The sequence below is a fragment of the Nothobranchius furzeri genome, chromosome 12 (genome assembly GCF_043380555.1).
Source record: "Nothobranchius furzeri strain GRZ-AD chromosome 12, NfurGRZ-RIMD1, whole genome shotgun sequence".
NCBI classification, from domain to species: domain Eukaryota; kingdom Metazoa; phylum Chordata; class Actinopteri; order Cyprinodontiformes; family Nothobranchiidae; genus Nothobranchius; species Nothobranchius furzeri.
The window spans coordinates 27,022,136-27,037,412 of record NC_091752.1 but is presented as its reverse complement, the minus strand read 5'-3'; the positions used below and the strand labels follow the sequence as shown (position 1 = coordinate 27,037,412).

The window sequence follows — 15,277 nt, the reverse complement described above, 5'->3', positions numbered from 1 at the left end:
TTATCGTACATATTGCACCTTTAAACGTGTTAAATTACCACTAAAGGAAAGGGCTTTTGTGCAAAAGATGCTTACACCTTTTTAGATGTAATTATGTGGATCAGAAAGTGCCACAAAAGCGAGACAACTTTGGGATGGGTTTCTAACCAAAAGTTCCTAAGTTGTGGCAAGAAAATTGCCACAACTATGCTATGATGGCTTGCTCCACGTTGTTGTGGTTTTGGTAGCGTACTACTACTCCACTGATGTTAGTTTGGGTCACTCTGAATTAATGGAAATGCCAGAGCTAATTACAGTGTCACTTTGGATGTTTGGCAGATTGTATGTTGCAGTGAAAACAGAACGGATTTTGTACCAATCATGGTATTTGTGTGAGGTATGTTGTTCTGCTAGTTCACATATGAAAAGATCACCTATATGTGATTTAAAATGTTTTGTATTGTTTATGTTCATATGTTTGTGATTGAGGGATTTTATGTTAAAGATATATTGTAGGAGAAATAAAGGGAACAAATATGGTTAAAATAAAATAGTATTTAAACATTGACTAGGCATGGATATTGGAGATATTCGCGTTAAGGACTTAGAGAAAGACTCAGAGAAAAAGAGTGAAGAAGACTGAGAAGTATTATGACAAAGCCATTCAGTTTATAAGTGTAGCCTTGTTTTCAGAGCTATTTTTCAAGGGCTCCATAGTAAGCTGTGGTAACCAAATAAAATCACATGAGCCTTTTGGCTGACTCCATGTTTCCACTGGGAACAGTGCAAGACGAAGAAGAGTAAGAAAGTTAAATGAGAAACTCTGATTCAGTTACATGTGATATCTGCATTTTCCGTGGTGTAGGTATACCGAACCACACATCATCTCTTTTATTTTGCAGATTAAGGATTGCAAAATATCTTTAAACTTTGTTGGAAATGTAATTACAATTTTTAGGTTAATATATCAACATGGCATAAAAGTAATAAAATAACAGAGAACAATAAAACACACAAAAGCAGAATACCAAAGTGATTAATGGGATAAAACAGAGATGCTAAAAATCCAGAAACTATATTACATATATGCCAAAGGACAAAACTGAGTCTTCAAGTGAGTCTTGAAGACCTGTAGAGAAGGGGACTGTTTGTCAGCAAGAGGTAACTCATTCCAGAGTGTAGGAGACAAGACAGAAAAGGCCCAATCACCCCTGAACCTGGACCTAGATTGCGGGACAAGCAGCAGCTCCTGCTCAGCCAAACGTAGGGAGCGTGAAGGGGTATGCCTTTGTAGTAACTCAGCCAGGTACAGTGGGGTGCTACAATGGAGAGACCGAGAAACAGGATAAACTTGGCCCGCTAACCTACAGGGAGCCAGTGTAGTGAATCCAGAACAGGGGTGATATGTGCTGTTTTTCTGTTCCTGTCAGGAATCTAGTTGCCAAATTCTGAACCAATTGAAACCTTCTCAATGCTGCCTTACTCAGCCCAGCAAATAGTGCATTACAATAATCAAACCTGGATACAACAAACTCATGCAGTACGGAGATGCGCTCCTCACAACATCGGCTTGATCTTGGCCAGCCGTTGCAAGTGGAAGAAGCAGGCTCTCACCACCATGTTGATGTGGGAATCAAATTTGAGTTCTGAGTATTTTCACCCCAAGGGTTTGGACAACTGACTTAGTGTGGTAACAGAACATCCAAATCAGGAGCAGAGCTCGCACCCCTTTTGCTAGTAGGGAGGAATGTAATAAGACAGATTGGCAGGTATGAGCACAAAATTGTTCTTGGAGAAATGAGGGTGGCGTAGATAGATGTACCCTTGCACATATCTGAGATGTAAGCTCACAATAACCCTAGCTGTCCAGTGGATGTGTAATTGTTGGCAAATCTGGAAAACAAGCTAGCTATTATGCACAAACATGGTTAGGGAACTCTCACTCCTCTTGTTGGCTATGATCCATAAGCCACATACACCTGATACCAGAGCACGCATTTCCAGAGTAAACGAGAGAAACACCAGTTGACATTTTCTAGGTCCAAACGTGTTTTGTTTTACGCAACTTCAAAGAATAATTTTCTTTTGGAGACTCTGGTAGTTTGTCTTAAAGTCAGCTTTTCTGATATTATAGAGCGGAGAACCTCTCTAAACAGTGGTGTTCTGTTGCTAAAAATGTGAGCGCATACTGAGTGGAGGACCCAGGTAGGTGCGGGTGGTCCAAATGGTTTTGTAACAAGAGATTTTTAGACAAATGCAAGAGGGGGAGGAGCCAAGATGGTGGAGGAGTCAGACATTTAGGGAGCATTTAACGTCTTGTTTCATCTAAAACTTTTTTTTCTGAAATTTTTGCGGCAGCTCAACGCCTTGCTCTTCTCTGTCAGACTCTTCTCGAATAAATTATAGACTTTTGGACATCCACTAGGAAAATTTAGTAAATTTTACACCCAACCCAGCTCACACCATTGGACCAGTCTGGATGTTCTATAACAAAAATAGTAGCTGGACCTGGGTGTCGGACTGTTGGAGGAGGTCTGGCACAAGATTATTCGAAACATTCACAAATCCTCGATCTGTGTGAGACAAGGTGTCATCCAATTCACAGTGGTACACTGTCTGCATTTAATCTAAGTAAAATTAATCCAGACATGGACTCAGCATGTGAGCATTGTAGATGTTGCAGACCCGCTACTCTTCTTCACATGTTCTGGACGTGCCCGAAGCTACAGAGGTATTGGTGTTCTATTTTTGATTAACTCTTCAAGATCTGATCATTGAGCACCCTGACCTCTTAACTGCTTTGTTTGCAGTTGTAGAGTTGGTAAATTGTAGTGCTTTAAAAGCTTAATATATTACCTTTACTTATGACCAATAAACTGCAATACTCTATAAAAATATAGAATGTCAACCTGCTTGATCTTTGGATGTTTAATCAGAAGATTCTAGGATTCTTTGTTTATTCAGGGATTGTAGAACACTTTGTCTTGATTCAAGGGATGAGCCAGGTTTATAAAAAAGTAAGAATTTATTTTCCAAACAAAACTTGACAAGTTAACTAATATTTACTGTGATGGATGGATCTAGGTGGATGAAATGTGATGCATGCTGCCTATGTGTCAATATGACATCAGAACTTTTGTATCTAGAAGAGCTGAGTTCTGGGTGAAAAGGGAAGAATTTGGTTTGTGTTAAGCTATGAGGATGATTCTTATCAAAATGGCATCAGACGCTATCTGTCATGTCTACGTATCCAAGTGGAGACTCTCTTTTGGATCCGAGATGTTAGGGATCGGGTGACCCCAAGGTACTGTGGCCCGTAGGAAAACCGCAGTGTGACCAGGTCAGTCCAGAGTCATATCCAGGTCACGACAGGTTGTAACTAGTTTGCGTCTCGAAGGACTCTTAAGGAGTCAGAACAATATCAGCTTTGTTCTGCAGGAACCGTTCGCTGTGTCAGCAGTAGGCAGCTTTTAACAGGGTTTTGGCAGTTTGCCAAAAATGCTCGGGGTTAAAGAGGTGTCGCTCCGGATGGCCGTTCCGAAGTGCTCTCTAGAACTAAATGCTGAATGATGGGAAGCTGGAATGCAACTCACTGAATCACCAGAGTGATTCTGTTTTAATATTCTCATATTATGAATTCTTGGCCAATCGGAGCGTTAAGGGATATTACCAAGAAAACCTCAGGCATCACGTCTTCTTAAGGTACCAGATGCTCTGATCTGGGGTAAAGAAATATCTATGTGTCACGAGTTTAACTTAACTTTAATTTGTCCTTGTGTCTGAGTGCGGGTGACTGTCATATCAAACATTACTGATTACCATATATACAAACCATTCAATATAATATTTCATTTCAATAATTCAAACACAGATCAACCAACCTTATTGATTTAAGTACAGATTAATAAAACAGAATTATTATCCATATAACATTTGTTAATTTCATTTCTTGAAAACGTTCACTTTAATAAGAGAGTGGGACTCCTGCGGTGTTATCAAAGAAGGCTTTGTTTGGAAACACAGGCTGACAACGTGTTCCTCCTGAAATGTCAACAAGGTTGCAGTATCCTTCTGGGCTTTAGGAAGATGGAGTGTAAAATCCACCTCGGAGAATAGAATCAGGTCTGTAGATGACCGGTGGCATACAGGTTAATCTGTAGGTGAAAACTGACCATTTCTGGACATTACAGAGTAGTCAAGGTGGATGTCTCTTTGGACAAATGCCAACTGCATATTATCGTTTTTTTTTTTTTTTTACTGGCTAGGAAACTCAAGAAAAAAATTGTTTTAAGCTAGCTTGTCTTGCAGGTTAGCTGTTGTAGCTTTAACATCTGCTAAGTGTAATGCGTAGCCAACAGCCAGATACATTGTGTTTTGGCACTTCGTCAAATTTACGCTTTGGGTCTAATTTTTACGCATTACACTTTTAGAACGCCTCAAGCTCAGCAGCTCAGATTGGCACAGGCATGAGAGCAGTGTAAAGCATCTTTCAAAATAAATGGCATGTGCAGATTTCCTAATGCTTAAAGACAAAAAAAGTATGTCATTACCTGGGACACCTCTGTGGCCTAGGTAAAAAGAACAGCAAATAAACCAAAGACCTTCATGATTTTATGATGCTGTCTTACTCTTTGTTTGTTGTTACGAGAACCGCTGTTGTGATTTTGCAATTTACTGGTCATTTTGTGATCTGCGTGACTAGCTGAATGGAATGCATTCGCTCCCATGGCAGGTCTGAAAAGGTCCTGGTAGGAAATGACGCTCTGCTGAGGTCACAGTGAAAACGCATCTATTGCGTTACACAACTGTTACACACCCAGTGGAAAGCCATGTTGAGTGCTAATATTGCAAGAATGATAGATTTGAATCATAAGACAAGAAATCATGTGAACCAATCACTATTTAAAGTGGTCCGAGAAAAAGGCCTTGGGGAACACCTTCTAGACAAGAATATTGAACAAAAATGTCAGACACTGGAGCTCCTTGAAAATATGTAGGTACAATATAAATCCAAATTTAGCCATGCTCAAGACGGCCTTCTCACCGTGATTGTTTGACTGCATAATTGCATGTTTGCTATTTCACCTAAATCGATTCTCTGGTTGACTAGTTACTTTGTAAACCAACTGGATGACATCCCTTTCGCTCTATCTCGTGTTCTGTGGTCATTCAGCACTATTTTGCATGTTTATCATCTTGTTCCTCCATTGCATCACAGCCAATGGAACTAGTGTGTTCAAATACTGTATCTAAAGCACACAGAGATAGATTATTGTGTTCTTCTTGAGCTACTTAGTGAAAGCTTGCCTTGACAGCTGGGGAAGGATTTGTGGTAGCGGGTGTTTAAATCTCTGATTATGGAAAATGTTATTTGAGGTAAATGTTGAGGAAACTGTGAAATGTGTGTGCAAGTGCATGCTATAATTCTTCAGTATTCTCTTGGGGTGAACGATTGGAAAGTAAACGCTTTTGGTGCAACAGGCTTTGGCTTAATTTCTCTCTGTTTCCTACCAGTTGTCAGCCAACGAGTACATCGGTTTTGGACAAAATCAGATACCTCATCCTGACTGTGAAATACAGCCATTCATTCTAATAACTCACTGGCTCAGTTCAGTTTTAAATTGGTTGTGTTTTGGATTACAAAGGAGGGACTGGTATGGGAATTATGTGTTCTGAACCTAATCAGTAATGGTCTGGCTTTTGCATTTTAGCATAACTATTAGCAAAACAGCAAATAAAAGATTCTCAAAATCGTTTAATATTCATCTGCAATACAAGACCAAATAAATAAATAAAATGATGTTTTTTTTAACTATTCTGCACTTTAAGGATGTGAATGATGCTTTCAATCATACATGTTATCCCGCTTCAGCAAAAATCAGAACTGCATGAATAAAAAAAAAAGTCAACACTCGGAAATCAGGTGTATTTAAAGTTTTAGTCAGAAATGTCCTGTTGAAGCAACTTCACTTGCTGCCATCCACTAGGGGGATGGCAGCAAGTGAAGTCGACCGTTAGGGTTAGGGTCAACGGTCAGTTCCTGTGACCCGGGGGGTAAACCACGTAGCAAGCTCCAAACATTGGGGCTAGCATTTTGGGATTGGCTCGCGTGGTTTACCCCCCGGATCTACAGGCCATGCCCACATATCTGTGTTAATGTTGCTGACATTTTCAATTCACAGCAAAGATGTTATTCACCCTTGTTTGCAGACTCTTATGGATGTATAATCCAGTAAATCACTTAAAAGCCAAACAGACTTCCAATAATCCACCAACATGACCATCTTGACACTGAAGTTATTACAGCGGTTGGTGAGGTAAGAAAAAACCTCCAATTTAAAGCTCACAACCTCAGCGGCTGTCAGCATAGATTACGGCTTGAATGTAAAAAATGATTTGATGCACAGCTGAATACCAAATAAGCTAATAAATCCCAACAGGCACACTTAAACTCTTCATCAGTTTTGCGAAAGTTGTTTATCAGGTTCGAAGCCTTTCAAAACAAAGCAGACCGTCCAATACCAGATTTTAATGTCTGTGACTTCCCTAAAAAAAGCTGAGGCTGCATTAATGGGCGATCATTTGAGCTTTTACACTTGACACCCATGATGATTCATAATGATAGAAGATGTCGAGGTTGTGGAAAGGAAAGCAAATTGCCAAAAAATCAAGCGTTTACTCTTGATTCAACAGCCAAACACAACAGGTCCAGTGTTGGCGGCTGAGAGCTCAGTCCTAACCATGTTCCCCTCTCTCTGTGGTTGTCCTCCTCAAATGTTGACTCAAGTTTGAAAGTTCACAAGGTGAAGATACTAGGGGAAAATTTGTCTCCAAGAGAAGGAATCGTATCACACACTCTGCCGGGATTAATTTCTTTTCCAGATGTGCCTTTAGTTCCCCGATGTGCTTTGTGATTCAGACTTGAAACAATAAGAAGGCCTGTACTAGTCAAAATACCTTATTTAAAATAATAATACAGCTTTTTACTGAAACACTACATAGACATAGAACCCTATCTCTGTTAAGGTGGGAATCATCCATGACCAGTTTGTTGAACTTGGTCACAGAGAGAATGAGTACTGGAAGCATTCATTACAGGTTCTTCCTCTCACCTGTTTCCTCTGCTGGCATCAAGCTTTTCTGTGGTTTTGAATCAAACCACATAGCTTTGATATGCCTTCCTCACTCTCATTCGGGAAGATCCTGTTTTTCAGAGAGAGGTCACGACCCGGGGCAGGCGACTTACGCTGGGGTCAGCCTCTGTCTGGATAGTATCGCACAGCCCTGCCTGTCACACGGCATCGAGAGAGAATGTCAAATTAGGATCTAGATCTTCCAGTTTTTTTTTTTTGGGGGGGGGGGGGGGGGGCGACTAACATCTGAGGGGTATAGAGCAGTCTTCTAAACCATTTTAAAATAATTTTACCTTTAGTCCATGACTCTTAAAATGTAAAATTTTCAGACAGTTCTTGTCCTGATGTCCAGTTGCAGTCTTCTGTTAAACAGGCAGGTATTAAATTATAGGGAAACGGTTTCTGGAGTTATGGACTGAGGCCAAGGCACAGAGTTGTCAACAACAGTGGAAAACAAAACACCTGTTTTGGTCAAAATACAGCCATTTTTTTTTCCTGAATGAGAGTGGAGAAACTGTAAGGGTCAAAACAAAGACAAATGATAAATGACCCGCACTTGTATAGTGCCTTTCAGAGTCAGAGGACTCCAAAGCACTTTACACTACAGTGTATCATTCATCCATTCACACACTGGTGGGGATGAGCTACGATGTAGCCACAGCTGCCCTGGGGCGCACTGACAGAGGCGAGGCTTCCGAGCACTGGCGCCACCGATCCCTCCGACCACCACACTATTTCATTATGTGTACTTGCATGAAAGTAAACCGTTTGTTACTTTACTGTTTCACAGCATTTTAGTGCACGCGGACACGCGTGTGCATTAAAACAGTGGTACTCAACCTTTTTTCACTGATGTACCCCCCGTGAAATATTTTTTTCAGCCAAGTACCCCTAATCAGCGCAAAAACATTTTTGGTTGTAAAAAACAAGACCTTAAATAGGTGCCTTCAGTGACTGATTTATTAAACTTTGAAACTGATGAACAAGTACAAAATTCAACCATTTGGGGGAAAAAACTATTTTGAACATTTTAAATGTTAATACTCCATAACTAAATGTATTGGAAATATTTTTCATCACTAAAATGTGATTCTAATTAATTAATTGAAAACAGTTACCATAAAACTATTTAAAACCATAAGATTACCCATTGAAAAATCCATAAATGTGCAAAACACTGCACATTTTTTGTAGTATCTCTTGAACTATTTGGAAAATATATATATATAACTAGAAATATTTAAAAAAAATATATCAAATACAGGCCAAAGAAATGATTAAGCTAATTATAATTAAAGATTTGTGCTCATAAAAAGCATATCAACATAAAGTGTTCTCTTTTGGGATCATAGTATATCTGTTCTCTAAAAGAAATCATCAACGTCATTTTAAATAACAATTGCTAAAAACAAATGTAAATCTCAAAATATATTTTTTTAAATCAAAAAGAAGACTGAAATCTTAACATTACTGCACTGATCGGAGTGTTTTTACAGACTTTTTAGTGAGACACTTGGGCTTGTGCTTCACTGAGGATCTTTTTCATCCTTGGTGGCAGGGAGGCAACTGCTGTGATCAAGCTCTTTTTAGACACAGTCTGCTTCTCTGATGTACCCCCTGGAGTTTCTTTACGTACCCCCAGGGGTACGCGTACCCCCATTTGAGAAAGGCTGCATTAAAACATGCACTGGCAGCCAGAGAGGGAGAGAGTAAAACGTGAGCTGCGGCAGGATGTTGAGATATATGCTTACCTGCTTCCTGTGGATGTAAACATGCATCATGTGTGTCGCTATGATTTTCAAACATCAAGAGACCTGAAAGTGTTTTCATCAACATTTCTTGTACATTTCTGCACACTCAACAACACGTGCAAAAACTAGTGGAAACTACTGAACCTGTGACTAGTTATGATCTGGAAGATAACGTTGGGTGGGGAAATGAAGCAGCAGATGAAGTTTATTAAACAGCATTGGTTCACCTTTACTTGACAAATGTGTTTGCCGTTGCTGTTGTAACTTCTTGTCTTGTTTTTGTGTTGTGATTCCAGAGGATGGAGGACCCACGGAGGCGAAATATCGTCCCTCCGAATTTCTTGCCACTCATCCACCCGGAGCCAGTCGCCATGCTCTGCGTGAGCCTACTGATCATCCTGATTGGACGGCTCATGTACTCCCAAGGATGCCTATATGACCAAAATAACTCTCAGGTTTAGACTCTCAAGACCCAGCAGATGTAGCAATGTCTCTAAACTGTGTGTTTTTGGATATGGCCATTGGTGATTTTCCCCTTTGTTTTTGTTCATTTGAGGACTCCGTATTTCTATTTTTTCTTCCTTTTTTTTGGACCGTTTTTGGTTTATTTTTTCAAGAAGGAACTCTAAAACGCGTTGATGCTTGTTTTTGCACCACTGTTTTTCCTTAAAGGCTTCTGAGCCTCCATCCGTCTACCAAAGAGGCAAGATTTGCACTCCCTTTTGAAAGAGTAGAGGCATTTGTTTCACCTAAAGATGCCACTGCAAAAATTACGCCTGTGGAAATTCAAATGTGCCTTGTGCATTTTGTTGTTGTTTGTCTGTTTACTTTATTTAGCTTCTTCTTTTTATGATTGTACAGCGGTTAAGTGCTTCCTGGTCCATCCGTTTCTTGGATCCAGGTTTCACACAATTCTGTAAAAGTTTCTTTCTTGATTTATGCGGATGGCGTTGTTAGATTGCAGCAGAACTTGTTTTGGTAGAATCAAGCATGTAACTGTGCCGGAAACCACTGGGTAATTTTTTTATTACCCAACATTTTCGCCATGCATTGTTCCAAACTACTGAAAATTTTGGCATTTTTCTACAAAAAATACACACAAGAATTCATTGTAGCTAGCCATCATAAAAATGGGTTATTTCATGATGAGACTACCAACCACTTACTCTCATATCTTGAGATTCCAGGACATTAATCAGCAGTTATCCTGTATAAATAAATATTAGCCTGACCTGCCAGACTCATCCTCTGATTAATTCTACACAGAGAACTAGTCTGGTTACTCACAGGCAGAGAGGCACATGAGAGGCGAGACTAGCCAGCTCGAAAATAACCAATCAGAAAAAAAGGCTTAAATGCCGACTGTACCGCGCGACGCTGTAGTTTTTAGCTGTAGTCAAAAATGGCGACGTCGCAAACATATTTCTTTATAAGAAAGGCTTTTAGCGCTTCTACTTGTTGTGATTTTAAAGACGTGTTCAAGTCATATAGAACAGAGGAAAGAGCCGCAGCAAACTACGCTTCTGTCACCATGTTTATGAGAAACTCAGCGTCGTGGTGTGTGACGTACGCTGCTCAGCGCTGACTGGCTCGGTTAGAATTCTCAGGGGGTGTGGTTAGCTGGTTAGCTAGTCAGGCTAAATAAATGTAACACCTTCATTCAGATGAGAATGCAGAAATCATAACGTTAAAATACCGCAAGGCCAATAGGAGTCGAAGATGACAAAAAGTAAAAATGTACCATAGCTTCTTTACTATTTAGTACTTTCCCTTTTTTTCTAAAAAAGTAACTTTTTCTACTAAAGTATATTTTTGACAATATCCATACAAAGGTAGTGATTTAAAAAAAATAAAATGGGTAAAATACAAAAGGTACCAACAGTAAAAGCTCTGGTTGGGTTTGGAGATGCATTAAAAGCTGCAACACCCTCTCCATGAAACTCTTTGTGGAGGTACTTAAATACTCAGCTTGCCCATTGTAAAACATTTTTATTTATTTTTGTGGATTTAAAATGAAAAAACAACAGAAAGCAAATGGAATCTGGATTATTTTTCCTGCAAAAGTACTAAGGATGCGTGGACAAAACCTGAATTTCTTTGCATTTTGATGAATGAACTTTGTTCCTACAGATTTTAATTGTTGTTTTTTACATTGCGACATATCTCTACATTGTTTATGTGTCATAATAAATCATATTAGACAGCAACTTTTAACTTTTGAAAAGTTGATTGATCATGTTTCAACCTCAAGTTGTTGCTGCACATTTAGTTTTCACTTTGGCCTTAATAGATTTTTGTTTTTTGTACAACAACAAAATTATCTCCCAATGTTAAATTCCTGTTAAAATAAACATTTTCACACAAAAGCTAATTCCTTCCCTAGCTAATGATAAAATACAGTCTGGTTAGTTGTTTAACTACCCATAAAGCAATCCAATTGAGTTTATTACTATAGCACCAATTGACAACAAGTCATCTCAAGGCATTTTACAAAGCAAACATTCCAACTGAACCAATTTATCAATGCACAGAGTTCAGTTTATTAATCTGAGTTAAAAGTTCCCAATGTAAGGTAACCCAGCAGATTGCATCAAGTCACTGACTTGTGTCAGAGACTTTACAGCAATCCCCATACTAAACAAGTGTGTAGCGACATTGGAGAGGAAAATTCCCTTTAACAGGAAGAAACCTCCAACAGTATGAGCACATAGGTATAAGAAAACAAAGCAGATTCACACAAAACAAGATAAACTAGTAGTAGTACTTTAGTAAAAAGTTAATATCAACAGTGGGAGAATTTTCAGTGGTTGGCAAAAGAAGTTGAACAAATTCATCGATGAACTCATGTTTGTCTTTTAAACCAGTCAGTTGTGTCCTTTCTAGTTTTCTTTACAAATGTTCCATTGTTCTACAAAATCTTATAGAATGATACAGCTTCCCCGTCTCTGGTTTGGTCTTCAGAAGCCACAGAGAAGGAGAGTAACCAGCAAGTTTTGGCTTGTTGACAGTTTTCCACTTATTGTCATGATTCAGTCCAGCTGTGTCTACTCATGCCTGTTACCTCATTAAACACTCACCCAGTCATGACTACTATGAAATCAGAAAGGTTTGGATTAGTCAGTTCTTAAACATTATCTTAAATATCAATAAAAGAACCAACTTTATCATGTAATTTAGGGTTGGGGTTAATCACCGATTTTTTATTATATTTTAAGAGCTTGTTTCCACTCCCATGACAGAAAGTTAGCATCGGATTTAGTTTTATACAAAGCATAAAATACTTCCTGACGTGTTTAACTGTATTTAGATCAATACATTGATTTGACATTAATTCCTATTGTTGTCTGCCACCATTCAGTCAGCAATAGCTTGTTAAAAAGATGGCTTCTATAAGTTCAAATTATTAATGGCACTCATGAATTTGCTCATTAGAACACATTGATCTAAAACAGGCGTGGGGAACCCTGGTCCTCGAGGGCCGGTATCCTGCATGTCTTTGCTCCAACACTCCTGTTTCAGTTGTTGGTTCACCTGTTCTGCAGCTCATCAAGCTCTACAGAAGCTTGTTACTCACCTGCTGATTGAAATCAGGTGTGATGATGCAGGGTTGAAACTTTGGCCCTGTCCACACGTAGCTGGGGATCTGCCAAAACGTAGATATTTTTCTACGTTTTGGCCTGTCATCCACACAAAAACAGAGTTTTTTCACACAAAAACGGATCTTTTTAAAAACTCTGGCCAAAGTGAAGATCTGCGTTTTCTCCGTTTTGGGTGTCTGCGTGTGGACAGACAAAACCGGAGTTTTAAGGTCCGCAACGTCACTTTCCGCGACAAAAAAATGCTGACATCACGTGTGCGACCTGTATTTACACTAGACGACAGCATGGATGCCCTCAGAGCTGCGCTCGCTTTATCAATTGTCCAAGCGCTTTTTGCTCGTTTGTTTTTGCAAGCGGAATTACTGCTCCTTGCGGAAGACCACAGACGAAGGACGAGGTTAAGAACGGGGGGAAGTACTGCCGCCTACAGGTCTGGCATGTCCTTAACAACGTATTTATCCGGGTACGTGTGGACAGAGTTTTTTTTAAAAAACGAGGTGGTGTGGATGCAAGTTTTTGGAGGGGCGGATATTCGTTTTTAAAAAAACCCGGCTACGTGTGGACTAGGCCTAAAATGTGCTGGATAGCGGCCCTTGATGGACCAGGGTTCCCCACCCCTGATCTACAATGTTGAGCAAAAATTGGTTCGTGGAATAATTTCTTACCTTTTCAATGGTAAAACATTACCCACAGATTCAACGACCATCTTTTTCACCATAAAGGGCAGTAAAAAATCTCATTGGGAGGCTTTTGAAGTGTAACATTTTGATTGTGCAATAGTTACGACTACAAGTATTACAACCCACCTGCTTATTACCCCCATTTCCATTAATACCAGGGTTAGTTCCACTTCACTGAGCTTTTGTGCATAACAATACCAAAATGCTAACGAAACACCATGATGCAGTTGTTCGTGCTTTGCTTGTTGTGTAAATCGTCGGTTTGTTTGTTTGTTGGTTAAAGTTTTGGATTCAGTGTTAGCCCGGACCAAAGGGAGTTGTGATTCAGTCCTGGTTTGCATGTTTCAAATCACTTCACCTCAAGTCTACACAGAATCAAATCAGCTTTAAATGCCTGCTTGCTTTGACCAGACTGGACCAAACAAATTCCTCGTATTTTATTTTTATTTTTTTACAAAGTCTTCGACACGAATGTCCCTAAAGTGGAGAGTGATAATTAAATGTCTTTAGTCACTTGTTTCTTGCATGGTACCAACAGCATCAATATGTAGGCCAGAATCCCAGTCACAGTCAGAATGTGAAATGAGTTTTTACACCACAGCAATAGAAAATACTCATCAAGAAATGAAAAACCACCACAAAGGGCTCTTACCCAAGCCATACCGTTCAGTATGACTTTGCATCTGACCATGCTGTGTAACACTAAAATCTGTCCCTAGTTGTACAGCTTTTTGTTACGTCCCCTGCTGCTGCAGAAATTCAAGAGCAACATGCAACTTTTCAGATTGCTTACATAATGTCTTCCTTCCTTCGCACCAAATTCACTGCATTGCTTTACATTCGCTGTGACACTGAGAGCGCTGTGACTGCGTGTTGATTTCTGATATTGTGCCATGTGAAACCAACAACCTCATTTTGAAGTACTGTATTACAGCTGGAGTGTGAGAGGCGAGCATGGCAGGGAGGAAACCGAAAGACAATTTATTTATTTCTGAAACCGATATGGAAACCTTGAAGTGTGCATATTCTTCACTGTCATCTAAAAACATTAGTTCACAGAAACTCATGTTACTTTCAGGTTTTTATATTTTAAATTTTGACTTTCGCTGGAATGTTTTTGGCAAATTATATCACCAATCTCTGTGTGTTTTTGACTTAAGGATAAACTAAAAGCCAAAATAATTAGCCAATCATTTTGTTGACATGCATATTTTATGGGAATTGTAAGATGTGCTGTGCTCTTGTTGTAAATGTTGTATAGAGTTACTTCTTCTGAAAGCATCTTTCTGTAGATAAAACAAAGACGACTTCAGAGGACCCGGTCCATTTGTAGCAACATCTCTTCCCTTTTTGTACACACTGTTTATACAATGAAATCATGTAAATATGCAAATCGGCTTCCTTTAAAATGTTTGTAATTGCTGGCTTTTACATTTTTATAATAAAACAAACACACCATTTTTTGTATGTTGTGTTATTATAATTTTTTATTTTTTTTACTTTTCACAGGAAAAAAACCTCACCTCTAGTGGTTTCCTAAACCTAACCAAGCAGTTAGACTTTTTAGCCCCAAGAAATTAGCTCTGGTGTCAAAACAAGAAGATGAGAAACAGATTGTGATCCATTAACATGGCAGTCAAATGGTATAAAAAATCACCTTTTTGGTGTTACCTGTGGTTGTTTTGAATCTCTGACCATGTAGCGTGATCCTAGTGAGTTCAAATGAATACGGGACATTTTCTTGATTTCTGAAGATGTTTTTGTATCTCAATTCAAACAAAAAAGTCTCAGTCTTTAAATAATAATGATTTCTCTATTAGTGTGAGCGAACGCACAAATCACACCTTCTCTTCTCTTGCCTAATGCTTGTTAGGGCAACCTAAAGGCTGTAATTTCCCTCAGAAGGAAGACATAAATTATAAGTTAGATTATGTTAACAGAGATCAATAAAAAGCTGGCAACTCAATTTTTCTGTTTATGGCTTTATGGCTGTTTACTCTGCCGATAGCTAATTTAAAGGCTAGCTTTTTCACCGTCAATAAAAAAACATAAGAAGAAAAAGAAGAATTTAACTTTTTGTTGGCGTCATGGCAAAGCCTGCAAGAAAAAGCAAGAGAGTATTGTCTTTTAAGGTG

General features: G+C 39.1%; 1 protein-coding gene across 2 annotated transcripts in view; it reads left to right on the top strand.

Annotated features, from left to right (window-relative positions):
• bcl2l11 (BCL2 like 11) overlaps positions 1-14,600 on the top strand; it is a 30,030-nt gene extending 15,430 nt beyond the window's left edge. For both annotated transcript variants that reach the window (XM_015944684.3, XM_054750256.2), the window contains one exon: positions 9,160-14,600. In XM_015944684.3, coding sequence (XP_015800170.3) covers positions 9,160-9,324 — 165 coding nt within the window. In that variant the 3' untranslated portion in view covers positions 9,325-14,600. The remainder of the gene's footprint in view (positions 1-9,159) is intronic.
• Positions 14,601-15,277: the final 677 nt, after the last annotated feature.